This window comes from Pseudorasbora parva, chromosome 19, assembly GCF_024679245.1.
Source record: "Pseudorasbora parva isolate DD20220531a chromosome 19, ASM2467924v1, whole genome shotgun sequence".
Taxonomy (NCBI): Eukaryota; Metazoa; Chordata; class Actinopteri; order Cypriniformes; family Gobionidae; genus Pseudorasbora; species Pseudorasbora parva.
In genome coordinates, this window is record NC_090190.1 from 4234625 (window position 1) to 4253350 (window position 18726).

General features: G+C 36.2%; 2 protein-coding genes across 4 annotated transcripts; one reads left to right on the forward strand and one right to left on the reverse strand.

Moving 5' to 3' along the window:
- Positions 1-718: 718 nt before the first annotated feature.
- On the reverse strand, positions 719-18604 carry si:ch1073-513e17.1 (sialin). 3 transcript variants are annotated; one of them, XM_067425735.1, is made up of 12 exons: positions 18553-18604; positions 8868-8946; positions 7961-8125; positions 7206-7429; positions 5994-6227; positions 4999-5173; positions 3883-4001; positions 3511-3672; positions 3300-3432; positions 2179-2326; positions 1857-1947; positions 719-1765 (listed from the first exon to the last, which is right to left on the reverse strand). In XM_067425735.1, the coding sequence occupies exons 3-12, from the start codon at positions 8055-8057 to the stop codon at positions 1619-1621; spliced, it is 1530 nt and encodes a 509-aa protein (XP_067281836.1). In that variant the 5' UTR covers positions 8058-8125; positions 8868-8946; positions 18553-18604; the 3' UTR covers positions 719-1618. The 3 variants fall into 3 exon arrangements, with proteins under 3 accessions (XP_067281836.1, XP_067281835.1, XP_067281834.1); XM_067425734.1 differs by lacking the exon at positions 18553-18604 and adding an exon at positions 13874-13919; XM_067425733.1 differs by lacking the exon at positions 18553-18604 and adding an exon at positions 9260-9398.
- Positions 9508-16767, forward strand: ppt1 (palmitoyl-protein thioesterase 1 (ceroid-lipofuscinosis, neuronal 1, infantile)). Its single transcript, XM_067425736.1, has 10 exons — positions 9508-9659; positions 9886-10014; positions 12116-12225; positions 12307-12434; positions 12778-12848; positions 13915-14017; positions 14693-14783; positions 14866-14964; positions 15038-15109; positions 16372-16767. The coding sequence occupies exons 2-10, from the start codon at positions 9900-9902 to the stop codon at positions 16492-16494; spliced, it is 912 nt and encodes a 303-aa protein (XP_067281837.1). The 5' UTR covers positions 9508-9659; positions 9886-9899; the 3' UTR covers positions 16495-16767.
- Positions 18605-18726: the final 122 nt, after the last annotated feature.

Here is an 18726-nt window from a genome sequence, read left to right on the forward strand (position 1 = left end):
GCCGCATCCACTAAAGTACATCCGGGTCGTTTTCTCAACAGTGCTGAGGTAAATCAATAGTGTAATACCGGAGGCAGCGTCATTGTTCATATATCTGGTATCATTGTCCGTTAACTGTTTTAGTTACAGGCATACATATTTATATTATCTACAGAATTTAAATACAGTACAATCTGCAGTAAAATTTGAGAGACATTCTTATAATTCAGCCATTTATCATAATCACCATGTGACGCGCCACCTGCTGGCCGTTACTGCACAGCGTCAGTTAAAGGGACAGTAACACACAAAAATTAAAACAATTCATATTAGTTGTTCCCAACCTGTATGAGTTTCTTTCTTCTGTTGAACACAAAAAAATATTTTTGAGTAATGTTAATAACCATACAGTAAACGACACCCATTGATTTCACTAGAATTTATTTTCCTACTTAATGGCTACTATCAAATGTATGGTTACCAACATTCTTCAAAAATATTGTTTTGTGTTCAACAGAAGAAAATCATACAGGTTTGGAACAATTTGAGGGTGAGGAAATGATGACAACATTGACATTTTTTTCCCTTTAATAATGTGGTTGGCTCTAATGGTCTTGTATGTCATTTACACTGTAGCCGTTAAAATGATTCAGCGCATTTACTCTTTTATGGCTCGATATCATTTGATTAATGATCTGTTCACATGCAGATAAGAAGTGCTGACAAAGCAGATGGAATGTGACTATAAACATAGCATTGCATTTATTGTGCAAATGATCCAAATATTTATAATTTAAAAAATAAGAACACTTGAAATTTGATGCATGTATATATTCATGTTGTGGCCATTGTGACTCAAAAAAAGACTCACAGAGTGCTTAAAATAAACATTGAGTGACTTAAAAACTTAAACATCTCAACTTTTGAGCAAAGGCAAGTTTCAAACAATAATGAAACAATAATTCCCTGTCTGGACTATTCCAGTAAATATGAACTGAATATCTGTCAGCAAAGCTGAAACTTGTAAATTTTAGATGGCATAGAGCTAAACTGGAATGACACAATTCATGAAATAGTTACTTAATAAGCTAGATTAAAAAAAGAAAAAGAAACAGTATTTGTACCAAAAACATGAACTATTTTCATTACTGATGCATTAAAGTGCTAATAAGTATTTTCAAATGCAATAAAATATGGTTGAATTTTCTAAATTTGTTAATTTTCACCAATGTAACAAATTACACTTATTTAAAAAGACAGAATTAAGAAATGGAACATCTCCGTTACAATTAACTCAACGAGTAAAATATCAGCAGAATAATAAACAACACTGTTTAAGGCACTTCAGATTGAATCCCTGAGTGTAATATAATTCATATCAGAGTCAAATGTTTGGACAGACATTTATTATTTTATTTCTGCTTTTATGAATAATAGGATTTAAAGTATGGTAATTATGTATTGACCAAAAGAAATTAATATCTTAAATGGGTAGTAGTAGGCACATTTTTTTATTTGTAACATTAAAAAAAGTAAAGTGTGTCCAAACTTTTGACTGGTACCATATGTGTTGAATATAGGATAAAACTCAAATAAGTCAGTCCTAATATCCCTGTGATTTGGTGAATGTGTGAAATGTTTAATCGTGTTTATCTGTCTCTGACTCCTCATCAGTCCTTGCCCAGCTCTGCATCTTTCCAGTGCCAAAGATGATGAAAAAAATGGCTCCGAAGGCGCTCACTCCAGCTGACAACCAGAACACGTGTTTCCATCCTGTAGCCGATTGCTGCTCGGAACAAAAGAAAGGAGAACATATAAAATAACGTGCCAAAATTAATTCAAACTGCACTTATATAATGTACAAAAAGACAGCTTACATCTTTGGTCATGTAACCCACAACGATCGGTGCAAGAACACCAGGGATGGTCCCAAAAGTGTTTGTGATTCCTAGAAGCATTCCCGCGTAGCTGAGAAAATATAGATATATATAACTGGTGCAACAAAAGTGAAGCATGAATTTAATTGATAGACTGATGCATATAGTAACAACTTATAGTTATAAACCCAGGAAAAGAATCAGCATTTTCGAGCATCTCTTCAAGTAATTTTAACCACAGACTCTTCAAAATCCCACAGGCAATTAAAGATGGAACGCAAAGCCTACAAATCTACGTTAGGTTCAGTTTTTGTTTTTGTACCGTGGAGCAATATCGATCTGGTTAATGAAGACACCAGCAGCACTGAAACCCCCAAATGCACTGGACAGAGTCAGAAAAGTCACAGCCAGCACACCGCTACAGCCGGAGAAGCCCACCGCCAGCAGGAAAACAGCGGGGAGAAACAGACCTATGGGACAAAAGACAAAAACATATATCAGTAAAGTTGCCTATAAGCTGCATTACAATTGAACTGACAGTAACGAATATGCATCTGTCCCCTCTTACACTGGGTCACACCTTAAACATTCATTACAATTTCTGGCAAGAACACTTTAAATAAACCCTCCCAAATCACAAAGCTTGTTTTCCATCAACAGAATGAAAAATAAAAGGTAATTGTGTAATTTTTTCCCTCACATTTCTGGGAAATTATGTCCAAATTGTGAGATATAAACTCGCAATTCAGAGAGAAAAAAAAAGAGAACTGAGAGATAGACAGAACTGCGAGAAGAAAAGTCAGTCACAATTGAGATTTTTTTCCTCAAAATTGTGATATAACACAATTGTGAGTTATAAAATCAGAATAGCAAAATATGAACTCACAAATTGTGAGTTTATATTCCAATTCTGAGAAAAAAGTCAGGATTTATAAACTTGGAATTGCAAGAAATAAAGTCATAATTGTGATAAAAAGTAGCAATTATCTTTTTTTTTAAACTGCAAGTTTATATCTCACAATTCTGACTTTTTTCTCGCAATTTTAGGTTTATATTTTACAATTCAGGGGGAAAAAAAGTCAGAAATAAAGAGAATTGCAAGAACAAAAGTCAGAATTGTGACAAAAAAGTCTATATCTCACAATTCTGACTTTTTCTACCTCTCAGTTTAAGGTTTATATCTCAGAATAATAATAATAAAAGGTCAAAACTGAGATAAAGACAGATTTGCAAAATATAAACCTGAGACTGCGAGAACAAAAGTCAGAATTTTTAGATAAAATCTGAGAGAAGAAATGTTCTTCGCACATGACATGCAAAAAAAAATAATTTACGTAAACGACTCTTAACTTGTGGCCACAATATATATTTGTTGTCTGCATGTTGTGTGGGTAATTCAGTTTTATCCTGTAACGGAAACAAGCTTCCATATAAATCACATACCAATGAAAGTGAAGATTTTTCGGACGGCGGTGACGCTCAGGATCTCCCTCTCCAGGAGATGGTCTGCCAGCACACCTGAGCCCACGGAGAACAGCCAGCCAAACAGATACGGCAGAGCAGACAGGATCGAATTCTGAATAACAGGAGTGTGTGAGACGCAGTATATAAACCACACTGCTTTAATCTACAGAAAATATACTGATTGCCTCACCTGCTGCAAATTAAAGTGGAGCACAGTGTCCATGTAGGTAGGAAGTGAGGTTAGGAGAGTGTAATAAGACCAGTTGGAGCACATCTGTGAGATGATTATGGCCCAGAGAGGCACAGAGAACAGCATTGATAAAACAGGCACTGACCAGCCATGAGGCGTCCCCTAAAAACAGAAAATATCCAATTAGCATCATTAATACCTGTAGGTCTAAATCACAGGTTAATTATGAAGAGATGGGAATGTTATTTAATGATTCCTTCTTAAATACAATAACAAATTCACATATCATAATGTTAGATTTGATTTTTTTAGCATGAATGATATATATATATGCATGCATCATCAAAACGAAGTCATAAAAGTAGTTCATACCTGTGAACCTATTGAGTTAATTATGTAATATTTCTCTTGGTCACTAATTCTTGGGTGAGTTCGGGGTTCATCTGATACCAGAAGAAACCAAATCACAGCCCAAAGGCATCCTGCACCACCTGGTGGTAAAAACACTTTAATACATATGTTTGGATACACACTATATTACATTAAACATGATATTACAAATATGAAGACGAGAGAGAGAGAGAGAGAGAGAGAGCGAGAGCGAGAGCGAGAGAGAGAGAGAGAGAGAGAGATACATACATTCAATAATGTTGAGTAAAAATTAATTGTGATTAATCGCATCTAAAATAAAAAAGATAGTGTTTACAAATATATGTGTACTGTGTATACTTATGTATGTATATATAAGACACACATGCATTTATACATTTAAGAATATAATTGTATACTGTATATATAATTTATCTTATATATAAATATGATTTATTTATTTATAAAAAATATATTTATTTATTAAAGAAAATAAATATTCTTAAATATATGTATGCATGTGTGTATATTTATATATACACATAATTATACACAGTACACACATATATTATGTAAACACAAATTTTTATTTGGGATGCAATTAATCACGATTCATGTTTCCTCTGAACTAATATGCATGTATAATATTTTTGAAAAAATCTCTTCTGCTCGCCAAGACTGCATTTATTTGATCAAGAATACAGTAAAAACAATAATAATGAGAAATACTACATTTTAAAATAACTTGTGAGTTACATTTCAAATGTTTTTTCCCCCAATATTTCTGTGATCAAAGCTGAATTTTCAGCATCATTACTCCAGTCTTCAGTGTCACATGATCCTTCAGCAATCCTTCTAATATGATTCAATGCTCAATAAACATTTCTGATTATTTTTTTCAATGTTGAAAACAGTTGTGCTACTTAATATTTTGGCAGAAACAATTCTATTTTTAATCTCAGTACTCTTAAATGAATAGAGCATTCAAAAGCTCAGCATTTATTTAAAAGCTTTTGTAACATAGTAAATGTCTTAACTGTCCCTTTTGATTAATTTAACGCATCCTTGTATTAATTTCTTTCAAAAAAATAATCTTAATGAAACTTTTGTATCCCTCACCACAGGAGTAGAAGACCGCTGGCCATCCTAGATTATGGCAGATTAAGCCAGTGAGAGGAAGAGCCACAAAAGCACCGAAGTTTGATCCTGCCCCGGAGAACGTCATCAGACGCGCCCTCTCCAACGGAGGAGCCCAGCGGGCCCACATCGCCATCATAGCAGGAAAAGTCACGCCCTAGACAAAACAACCCCACACACACTCAAATACAGATACATATTCTCCATACTCTCCGTTTGAAGTTTAAAGGAACACTCCACCTTTTTTAGAAATAGGGCTTATTCAACTTCTTTTCTACAGTTAGATATGTGGGCAAATGCATTTTTGTCTCAGTGCATGCATTGTTTTAGTTTGGCAGGGTCGCCGCTAGCTTAGCTTAGCATAATGAATGGAATCCAATGTTGCCAGCTAGCATGTCCCGAGTAAAAGTGATTTAAAAAAAAACTAATTACTTCTTGTGGCCTGCGTATTCACAACGAGTACAAATAGTGATGCAGATTAAACCTAGGCAGATATTGTGTTGGGACTATATTATGGGGAAGCACAGGCGAAGCACTGCTACTTGGTGCAGAGATATCACGGCTCTCATCCTCACGTCCTCCGGCTGTTGAGCGATTGCAATGTGTTGCTTGATATCTCTGCACCCAAGTAGCAATGCTTTGCCTGTGCTTCCCCATAATATCTGCCTAGGAAATCACCTAGGTTTAATCTGCATCGCTATTTGTACTCGTTGTGAATACGCAGGCCACAAGAAGTAATTAGTTTTTTTTAATCACTTTTACTCGGGACATGCTAGCTGGCAACATAGGATTCCATTCATTATGCTAAGCTAAGCTAGTGGCGAACCTGCCAAACTAAAACAATGCATGCACTGAGACAAAAATGCATTTGCCCACATATCTAAATGTAGGAAAGAAGTTGAATAAGCCCTATTTCTAAAAACGGTCGAGTGTTCCTTTAAGTATGGAGGATTTCTGGTCATTAAAACGGCCCTAACCTCCCCGAATCCCTCCAGTGCACGCAAGGCAAACAGCCACTTGGCTCCGAGCTGTGCTGACACTGGAGTGAGGAGCGTGAGGACGGCCGTTCCAAGCACACCTCCGCCCAGGAAGAGGCTTCCTCCAAAGCGACCTGACAGGTAACCTCCCGGGATCTGAGTAAACAGGTATCCAAAGAAGAAAGCGCCAAGCAGCATTCCCTGTGTTTCGGAATTCCATTGGTATCTTGGAATCTGGGAGAAGAGAAACGTGACAAGAATCAAATATTTGTGTACACTACAGGTCAAAAATTTGGGGTGAGTAAGTTTTAGTTTTTTTGTTAACCCTTATGCTCTTCTGCCGTACCTTTAACAATTCCCCTCTGAGCTCTAAAATTATACTTATTCTTTTTTTTTTTTGGTCTAGAAAGCTAGAAAGCTTATATCATTTATATATCTTTAAATTACTATTACTAAATGCTTTTAATATAAATGAAAACATTATTTCACTTAAATACAGAAAAAAACTCTCCATTCCATGCAAAAAAGTCTAAAAAAAAAAAATGATTATGTGAATTTTCTGATTTTGTAATAATTCAAGTTAGTAAGGTCGACAGCAGGGGTAAAAAACAAAAAATAATATTTATTTGAAAATGTAGATTTTAATTCAGAATTGAAAAAAATGCTGTTATAATTTCAGCATTTATTTTGCATTTGTCTGTGTGTGTGTGTGTGTGTGTGTGTGTGTGTGTGTGTATGTTGGGGGAGGGGGGATGGTGTTCCAATCTAACCACTTCACATCTGTGTGAGGTCTGACTCTGCATTGTGACTGATTGATTTTTATTTGAAAAAGAAAAGAAAAAAAATTATAATGGGAATTCCTAGGTGTGTGTGTGTGTGCGTGTGTGTTCTGCATTGGGATGTTCTATAGTCTCATGCCTTCATTTGTATGTGTGTGTGTGTGTGTGTGTGTGTGTGTGTGTGTGTGTGTGTGTTTGTTGTGAATTTTGCAAGAGAATAAAAATTATATTAAAACTATTATTCAGGAAGAAAGCGTTCAATTGATCACAAGTGACAGTAAAGACATTCTAAAAGATTTTGTGTTCTTAGATCATTCCATTCATCAAAGAATCAATCAATCAATTCAACCAGTTTCCCCTAAAGTTTTCAACATTGATGATAAATGTTTCTTTGAGCATATTACAATGATTTCTGTGTGCAGTTTACTCTTACCCCTTCTGGCTGTCCTGAGCTTTGGCTGCTGTTGTCAAGTGTATGGGACGATCCTGGACACTCGTTTGATATATTGGATGACGGCTGGTCATTGGTTCCATTTACCATAGCAACCATGGCAACACTGAGATTTACACGCAGACCATAAACCACAGCAAAGCCAAAGAACATCATAGTAGCCAGATTGCATCGTACTGAGCAGCATTTGGGAGGCACTGTCACACCTACAAACATATTCACAAACTTCAGATGATTATACATTTAAAAAAAATCTATAAAGTCACTTAGTGGGGTTTGGGGTCAGTTCGATTTTTTTTTCTTTTTGAAAGAAAATAATTAGTGCTGTCAAACTGATTAATCTTAATAGTTTGTTTATATAATGTATACACACGTGCATACGCACACACACCGTATATATATATATATATATATATATATATATATATATATATATATATATATATATATATATATATACACACAAACTGTAACACACACATACATATATTGTGTTAACACAAACTTTTATGTTAGATGCAATTAATGGTGATTGAATTGACAGCAATAAAAATATAATATTACATTACTCTATTTTGAATTTAATAAATGCTTCTTTTAAAAGCCTTAAAAAAATCTTACTGCCCCCAAACTTTTGAACAGCAGTATTTGTGTGACAAGACCTATGAAGCTCATTTAAAACAAACCACAACTTTTCATGCAGATTTTTAACAAACTGCAAAATATCAGAGACTAACCTGTGTTTTTTTCCACTTCTCTTTCTAAAAGCGGCGCAGTGTCACTGTCCTGGTCGTCTGCGCTCGAGTTAATGGAGTAACCGTGTTGTAATGCCATGATTGTGAAGGGTGAGGTGTAAGTTTTGAAATGAACTTCAGCTAGTTGAGGTATGACATCTACAAATCCTGAAACAAAAAACAAGACATTTGGGTCATTCTGTGTCAACTTACCTAGAGGTCCTCGGCTAAAATTATATCTCAATAACTCAATATCCTTTTAGATTTTGGTTCTCAGCAAACTTTTCTTTTGGTATCTTCATTTTAAAGGCCCCATCCCAAATCTCAGGTGAATTTAGTCATTTTGACCCCCCCTCTACAATACAGTGGATTACTCAGTCAATTTATATACATTACACTTAATATTTTGGCTTTCAACAAAACAAAACAAAATAAGAGCAAAAAAAAAAAAGGAAACCTTTGAGCCAGGAAGTTTCTGAAATTTGGTTGATTGACATGGAATGGCCCATTTCAGATAATGCAACTGATCTCATTTGTGGTGTCAAAAATCGACTGAGCCTTAAACAATGCCATCACCATCATTAACAACAATCATGGGCTCAGTGCCAGCTTTTAATATTCCGGTTCTATATTTTTTTTATTTAATGCTCCACATTAGTGTTTGATATCATCAGTCCATTAATGTTGGCTCTTCCTTTTCTGTTTGGACCATCTATCATGCTTCTGGGTCCACTGATTCCTTTCTAATACCATTACATCTTTCAGATTGTAATAACCTTATCATTCTGTTCTTTAACATTATGTATTGCAATTCAGGTCATGTCATCATATTGCATATACGTATGTAAACATCTCCACATGCTCACTAATATCTTTTTGTTTTAAAGGAAATAAAGAGAGAACTACTCACTCAGATGTGGACTGCATCTGTTGTGAATTCCAAGCCTTGTGTTTGAAGCACCTTGGAAATTGTGCAAGCACTATAGACACTGTAAAATACCAAAATATGTTGGTTTAAACTCACATCATCTCTAGTGTAGCACATGACAGCATAACATATGACCAGCTCAAAGGGTACAGAACAGATCAGCTGACATGTGAAAACATCAGCTACCACATCCAACATCTCTGTCAATATAAGCATCTGTGATGCAGGTGGAGAAAAACATCAGCTGAATGTAAAAATATATAAACATATACACACACACATATGCATGTCGTATATTAATTTATATATATAACACTAATTATACAAATACAACGTATCCCATGACATATAGTGTACTTTTTATATATTCTTACCATTATGTTTCCAATACAAATCTTAGACTCTGGACAATCGCTGGATGCTGTAGAAGGGGGACGATTCGTTTAAGACCCCTCCATTACAAACCGTTTATTTTCTCCGTAAATGTTAAATGTTAAATACACCCGGAAACATTAAGGCTGACCGGGCTTTACAGTTCTGATGCATTTCGAAACAGTCACAGATGTTTTGGTTGAAGTTGATCACGTGATCTCGAGACTTCCTTCCTCCTCTTGAAAACATCATAATCTAAACACTCTGCACTGACTGACTGTATTTATTTATATGGACAGGTTTAATGTCATGGTATAGAAGTCTAATATCTTGCTGAAACAGCATCCGTGAGCGGTGTTTTCATCTGTCATGTGACTGACTGAAGAACAGAAAGTTATCACAGTAAGTACACAATGGCTTTAACCGAACATTTTTGAGCTTAACGTATTCATGTAAGGGGGCCCATTAATAGTTTAGCAAAACAGAGGCTTCCGGTTTTATATTCGCCAACATAATGAAGAAACGAAAGGATATATAACTAGTTCTTCACTTCCTCATTTAGTGCTTTCTCTTCCTGAAAGCGCATTCTGATAGGAAAAGTAAATGTGTAACTTATTTACATCTTTAGGTCGAGATTGAAGTATGAGTTTCTCCGCGGCGCTTCGCCTCATCTCTGTGTCCGGGTGTCTGCTGATGCTGTGCGGCTCATCGCGCGGATCTAACGCCTCTCTTCCGCTGGTGATATGGCACGGCATGGGTAATACACACTACATCGCATCACATCCACTGATCAGTTAAAGATGCAGGTGAATAATAGGCCCGAGTCATTGAATAGCTGGAATTACTAGGGTAATGTTCAGTGTAACTTTTCGCTCCACAAAAAGACCTTTGTGTATACAGAGTAACAACTACACATGTACGTTACAACTGTTTGCACATAAATATATTGTTAGTGCTGTCAAATCGATTAGTCACATCTAACATAAAATGTGTGTTTATATAATATAGGTGTGTGTGTGGGCATGTTTTTGTTACATATGATATGAGGACACAAATGTGTATAATGACATGGGTATGACACAGGTATTACAAGGAGAGGGTGAAATATGAGGACATTGGCCATGTCCCCACTTTTCAAAATGCTTATAAATCATACAGGATGAGTTTTTTTAGAAAGTAAAAATGCAGAATGTTTACTGTGATGGGTAGGTTTAGGGGCAGAGGCAGTGTAAGGGGATAGAAAATACGGTTTGTACAGTATAAAAAACATTATGCCTATGGAATGTCCCCCCTATGTCACAAAAACAAAGGTGTGTGTGTGTGTGTATAATACAAATACACCTATATTATATAAACACACATTTTATGTTAGATGTGATTAATCGATTTGACAGCACTAACAATAATACATATAACTGATCAGGCCTAATAATGTGTTGGTCCCTCTTTTGCTGCCAAAACAGCCCTGACCCTTCGAGGCATGGACTCCACTAGACCCCTGAAGGTGTGCTGTGGTATATGGCACCAATATGTTAGCAGCAGATCCTTTAAGTCCTGTATGTTGTGAGGTGGAGCCTCCATGGATTAGACTTGTTTGTTGAGCACATCCCACAGATGCTCGATTAGATTGAGACCTGGGGAATTTGGAGGCCAATTCAACACCTCAAACTCGTGCTCCTCAAACCATTGTTGAACAATCTTTGCTTTATGGCAGGCGCATTATCCTGCTGGAAGAGCCACAGCCACCAGGGAATACGTTTCCATGAAAGGGTGCACATGGTCTGCAACAATGCTTAGGTAGGTGGAGCGTGTCAAAGTAACATCCACATGAATGGCGGGACCCAAGGTTTCCCAGCAGAACATTGTCCAAAGCATCACACTGCCTCCGCCGGCTCGCCTTCTTCCCATAGTGCATCATGGTGCCATGTGTTCCCCAGGTAAGCCACACACACGGCCATCCACTAGATGTAAATTAAAAAATGATTCATCAGACCAGGCCACCTTCTTCCATTGCTCTGTGGTCCAGTTCTGATGCTCCCGTGCCACTGTTGGTGCTTTCGGCAGGGTCACGGGTCAGTATACCCTGACTGGTCTGCGGCTATGCCGCCCCATACGCAAAAACTGTGATGCACTGTGTATTTAGAACCTGCATTAACTTCTTCACCCGGTCACCACTGTTCCTTCCTTGGAGCACTTTTGATAGATACTGACCACCGCAGACCGGGAACAGCCCACAAGAGCTGCAGTTTTGGAGATGCTCTGACCCAGTCGTCTAGCCATCACAATTTAGCCCTTGTCAAACTCGCTCAAATCCTTCCACTTGCCCATTTTCCCTGCTTCTAACACATGACAGAATGTTCTTTTGCTTTCTAATATATCCCGCCCACTAACAGGAGCCGTGATGAAGAGATAATCAGTGTTTTTCATTCCACCTGTCAGTGGTCATAATGGCCGATCAATGCTGATACCTGATATATATACAGCGGATAACCTCTATACCTGATAGGGTCATGACCTGGGGCGGCAGTGGCTCATGTAGGTTGTCTACAAAGCAGAAGGTTGGTGGTTCGATCCCCGGTTCCACCTGACCAAGTGTCGAAGTGTCCTTGAGCAAGACACTTAACCCCAGCTGCTCCCGACGAGCTGGATGGCCCCTTACATGGCTGACATCGCCGTCGGTGTATGAATGGGTGAAAGTGAGGCAAAAATGTAAAGCGCTTTGGATAAAAGCGCTATATAAATGCAGTCCATTTACCTATGGAAAAAGCATTTTTTGTGTAATAACCTAAACACAAATTACCTACAGAGTTGACTATAAAGATAACTAGATTATTACTAATTCTCACTGTGATTTGCAGGAGACAGTTGTTGCAATCCCCTGAGCATGGGTGCAATGAAGAAGATGGTGGAAGGGGAAGTCCCAGGAATTTATGTGCTTTCCCTGATGATCGGCACGTCTGTTCTACAGGTAAAGCAGGTCGACACCCTCCATTCTTGTCATTGCCGTTGTTATTTCAAAATAAAAGTGTCTAATTTTGTTGCTTTACAGGACACTACAAATAGCTTCTTCATGGATGTCAATAAGCAGGTGTCTTTCGTATGTGATCAGCTGTCCAAGGACCCTAAACTAAAGGGAGGCTACAATGCAATGGGATTCTCCCAAGGGTCACAGTTTCTGTGAGTGGTTGGTTATTAATCAAATCAGTTCATGTAATAATAATAATAACAATACATTTTATCTATATAGTGCCTTTCCAGAGCTCAAGGACACTTTACAATAAACAAACAACAATAAAGTGAATTGACAAAAAGAGCAGACAGAACAACAGTAGGCAATTGAGAGTGCAAGTACAATAAGTGAGAAATCGGAGAAAAAAATAAAATAATTCTAAGACCTATAACATTCAGAAAAGAGGTGTGTTTTGAGCATGGATTTGAATTCATACCAAATCCATGTAAAGGATTATTGGGAGTGTAATCGTGTTGTTTGACCTCACTGTCCTGTTTAATCTTTTGTAAGGCGAGCAGTTGCTCAGCGCTGTCCGGATCCGCCGATGAAGAACCTGATCTCTGTCGGAGGGCAGCATCAAGGTAATATGACAGATGTGCTTTGCTCACGCTATGCTTGATTTACTTTCTGAAAACACAGAATGTTCCTAAAAGCGCTCAGCAGTCGTCAAGACATCATGACTTTGCATAAACATCTGTAGGCATTTTGAGCTATCCGCATGTATGTCTACGCTGAAACGAACTATCATCTCAGCGTGTATATCTACGCTGTTTGAATCCGTGTGTGTGTGTCCACAATGTAAATGGATTTATAAACATACTAAATAGTTTTTTTGAAAATGTAAAAATGCAGAATGTTTCTTGTGTTGGGTAAGTTTAGGGGCTGTGTGTGTGTGTGTGTGTGTGTGTGTGTGTGTGTGATGGGTAGGTTTAGGGGTAGGGGCAGTGTGTGTGTGATGGGTAGGTTTAGGGGTAGGGGCAGTGCGTGTGTGTGTGTGTGTGTGTGTGTGTGTGATGGGTAGGTTTAGGGGTAGGGGCAGTGTGTGTGTGTGTGTGTGATGGGTAGGTTTAGGGGTAGGGGCAGTGTGTGTGTGTGTGTCTGTGTGATGGGTAGGTTTAGGGGTAGGGGCAGTGTAGGGGGATAGAATGAAACAGCATTGATAAACACGCTAAAAAGCGATTATGTGTCTTGATAGCGCACAAAAATGGCATATGAATTGGCGTGTCATATATACGCCATTTCAGGAGATCAGTCTGCAGCAGTTCACAGGAACACTGTGAATAACCTCATTTCGATTGTTGCTTCAAGATATGCAACCGGTTTAAATGTAATATGTTACACTAAATATTTTTGTGGTTATAATATTTGCAGTCCCAATTTACAACAACATTTAATAACAATTCAATAACAACATTACAACATTTAAATCTTAAAACAATTTAGATCTCTGGTGCTCACCAAGACTGCAATAATAAGAGGTTTGAATGGTAGTTTAAATAGTCATTGTATTTATTAAAATAAGAATACAAATATTGTTAATAAATTAAATAACTTGTGATTTAAAACTAAATGTTGAGTGACCAAACATCATATATCCTGTTTTCACCTGACACGTGGTTCTCTGTTCCTCTTTTCTTTAAATCACAGGGGTATTTGGCCTTCCCCAATGTCCTGGTGAAAGCTCTCACATCTGTGACTGGATTCGCAAAGAGCTGAACTCAGGAGCCTACACAGATGCCATTCAAAAACAGTGTGTGCTTGGTTATGTGGTTATCAACAAACCATTTCTTGTTACTCTAAACTGATTATTGTTTCTGAGGGTCTATTTACACCAAGTGCGAATATTCCGACTTGTTGGCAGAGGCTATTTACATGAATTCTGCCAAAATTACCAAAGAAATCTAGCTGATAACAGCCAATATTAAGAAACTGCAGAGCCATACGTCACAGTTTCAGCCCAGCAGTGTCAGACCAGAGGTCATTATTTACATGTTACAGTCATTACTAGAGAGTTATCATGGTTTTTTAACGTTAGAATACTGTACTTCTAATGGATTTGGTAATACTTAAGTCATTAATATTGGTTTACTATGACCTACACTTTAGGATTAATTATATATTATAAATTATTCATGTTAATTATGAAACTAGTAGTTCCTAGTAGAGGACAGGTATGAACAAAAATAGTAGTTATTGATTAACCACGACATTCAACTAAGCACCATTACTTACTAATTTGTTAAATAGAATGGTAGTTAGTAAAACGTTAATAATGCATTACTCATTTGTTCCTGTGTAGTTATTAATTAATTAAACAACGGAACAATATTCTAAAGTGTTACCTTTACACTTAATGTAATTACAATTACTGTTGAATTGTAATGTAATTGACTAGTTAAGCAGATTGATTGTGATTTTATTCTAGCTTGGTGCAGGCACAATACTGGCACGATCCCCTCAATGATGACTTGTATAAAAAGTACAGTCTCTTCCTTGCTGATATCAATCAGGAGCGGGTAAGTCCGAGGATAAGGGAGAATTTACTATGAAAATAGATATCTTTGTCTGTGTGGTGTAAAGGAATGATATTTCTGTCAGGTGGTGAACGAGACCTACAAGAAGAATCTCATGTCTCTGAATAAGTTTGTCATGGTTAAGTTCCTGCAGGACACTATGGTCGATCCTGTGGATTCTGAGGTACAGCAACAGTTTATTTAAAATCTCTCTTTTATTGAATTCAAATCTTTTACTAACTGATTATCTTTGTCAGTGGTTTGGCTTCTATAAAGCTGGTCAAGGTAAAGAGCTGGAAACACTGCAAGAAAGTGCTATATATACAGAGGTAAGCTTATGCTTGTCTTTTTCCTCATTAATTATCTACATTTAACCCATGTTATTTTATTTTTAAATACTTTATATCTTGCATAATATTACTATTTATTCATTACTGTTAAAATATTGCCTATTCAATTAAACTAGTGATGGGTGAATCAAAGCTTTGAAAACATTAAATTGCTTTGCGAAATGATTCAGTTTCGAAGTGCTCAAAACGCCACACGCCTGCTGGACAAAAAAACAGTATAAATGCAATGCAAAATCAGCTAAGAAATGCATAAAACACCTTTAAAAATGCATTAAAATTATTTATATATTAAGTAATGAGTGTATATAGGGATTAATCTACTATGGCAAGCCGTTTTTACCCTTATTCATTCCCAGGATATATTCACTATTTAAAATGCTAATTTTTGATTTCCACTAGTAATTGTATTTTCACAGGTAAAATGTCACCATAGGCTGCCATTCAAATGTAATTGTTGATAACGAGCACAAAACCAGTCACAAGTCTGTGGCAATAGCCAATAATACATTGTACGGGTCAAAATTATTATTATAAAATTATATATATATATATAAGTAGTAGTAGTAGTAGTAATATGCATTGCTAAGAACTTCATTTGGACAACTTTAAAAGCAATTTGCTCAATATTTAGAATTTTTTTTGCACCCTTCTCAGATTCCAGATTTGTTGTATCAATCAAATATTGTCCTATCCAAACAAACCACCAATCAATGGAAATCTTATTTATTCAGCTTTCAGATGATGTATAAATCTCAATTAAAAAATATATATATTTTGATATCAATAATGATGTTAATCTGATTCTGATATCATGAAATGTGATTATTACCATTTTAGAAGAAAACCATTTTATATATCTGAAAATACTTTCCTAATTATTGTATCAGAAATTCATTTTCAGATATCAGAAATAATACATCTAACATGTTGAAATACATTTACACTTCAATTTAACATTTCAAATCATGAATGTATATATTTTTACTAGTAACAAAATAGTTACTGAAATCAAAATTATGTTTTTTATTAGTAAGAATTGTATTTCTGATATGTGAAATTGTAATTTTAACTAAATTCTTAATATCAACAGATGAATTTTAATGGCAGCCTGGTGACATTTAACCTGTGAAAATACAATTACAGATATCATGAATTATAGTTCGTACTAGAGGAAATTAAATATATATATATCCTGGGAATGAACGGCTTGCCATACATCTAGTGTTATTTTGTTTTGTCAGGATCGCCTGGGGTTGGCAAAGATGGATTCTGCAGGAAAGCTTGTGTTCCTCGCCTCCGAAGGAAATCACCTACAGTTCACCCGAGAGTGGTTTAATGAGAATTTACTTCCCTACATACGCTAACACAGTGACACGCTATTATTCCCAATGAGAGAGTACACACACACACACACACACACACACACACACACACACACACACACACACACTCCAGTCTTACACTGTCTCATTAAAAAGTAAGCCAGTCTTGTTTTGTTGCACTGATATGATTTTGACTCGACTGATTTAATAATAAACTCTTTAATGAAATATAGATTTTACAATGTCTCATATATAAAATTAAGCCATTAATGCTTTGATTCAATAATAATAATAAAATCTCTTTAATGAAATATAGATTTTACTTCTGATTGTGTCTTGTTTTTCAGTTCATTCTTGTCACACAATAAAACATTGAATCTTACAAACCCAGTGGCCCATGTCTTTATTTACTACTAATCACATTGAGGGTGTACCACTACCATTGCTAATTATTTGGAGACTAATAATAAACTGCATCAAACATGCTTTCAAAACAAGACTGGTGCAGGCATGACATCACTTTGTATGCCAAAATGCGGAAATTAGTTAATATTTTAGCACTTCTGTTTCCATTTTCCTTAAATGGGGTTTTGGTTAAATGGCTGAAATAAGATCTGTGGTGAACACAAACTCCAGACACTTTCACGTATTATTCTACAACATAAAACACATCAGTATTACCCCACTCGTGAGTTTTTTTAAGCAGTTGTCTTGAAAAAGGCGGTTGCTTACAAGAAGCTAATGAGACTACAGATTAAACGTCATCACACAGGTAAACTCAGTCCACTTTTACAGACTCATTATGTATTGTGCTCTTATAAATTTATCTAACTCTAACTTTTTGGGGAAATGTTTTGAGATAACTGAAAGAGTTATCGAAAGCATAGTGATGGTGAGATTAAAGTCGGTGTAGTTCGTTTATATCCTACCTTTAGCTTTTTTTCTTCTGGTGACTGCATTTAGGCTTTAAAATACATTAAAGTTGTATTCTTCTGTGAAAAATATCTTTTCACAGATAATGGAAATGTTCTGTGAAATGTTCAGATGGAAATGTTCTTCTTTGTGCCGTTTACTGTAACGCTTGTCCATTCACAGGATTTGTTACCGCCGGCGCTCACTGGAAGACTAAATTATCTAGCATTGCTTGAGATCTGCAGGAAATCTACAGCAACTCAAATAGCTCAAATTCAAATCAGGAATTTAAATATTTTTATATAAAAATATATAAATATGATAGCAGTGATGGAGAAACCATGTTTGGTTTGGGAGACACCCCCCCCCCCCCATGGTGGTTCTAGTAATAATGTTTTAAGTAGTATTTTGTGTGGTTTATTATGCAATTTTAAAGTAAAAGTAATCTGTTTTGAATTGATAGTGCAATACTGTTAATTATAAATAGCAGACATTTTTCAACTTTTGCTAAAAAACACAACAAAGACTTGACTTGGACCGCAGGGATTTGTGAACATGAGAACGATGTTGCCCCCTGTTGTGGATGCTAATATAGTTATCGTCCTTTGTGTGAACACTGAACAGGCCATAATCCAAGCATTAAAATGATGGTAAATGGCAGCCCAATTAATTCATATCAGAAGGTCTTTATTAATCTCCTTTAGTAATGGATGGATGCATTTTTGGGCTTCAAATTTCGATTAGCCGTGACATATATTATATGAACATTTTTTTATGTGTTGTTATTGGATAATATCTATCTATCTATCTATCTATCTATCTATCTATCTATCTATCTATCTATCTATCTCTGAAATTTGTGTATAATCAGTCATTAAATTTTAACATAGTAGAGATTATAAAAAGAAAGAAATTAAGTATTGAAACCGCCAGTAGGTGGCAGCGATTCACTGATGAGTTCATTTATCCTTTTTTTCTTTCTTCAAAAGTCAGATTAATTTCGGAAGAAAAAAACAACCAAATGAATATTTTTGTCATTGATAATTACAGACACTATTGAAAAATAAACTAGCAAAACAGGCGGCTGCACACATAACTTATCTGATAGTTATAGCTAAATACATTGCAATGGATTAGCTAGCTAAAATATGATGTGGTGTACTGAGCAATAACACAAGATTTTCATACCTTATTCATGCGTTTTCCCCCCATCCCTCTCTGACCAGCAGTTAAATATAGCCCGCTGTGAGCTTCTCTTCATTTTTGGCGCTAACGTTACCCGCGTGCTCTTCCATTCAACACGCGTTGTTTTGGTGAAAGTGCGACTCATTGGGTTGGGCGTTACCAATCGGTTCACTGGAG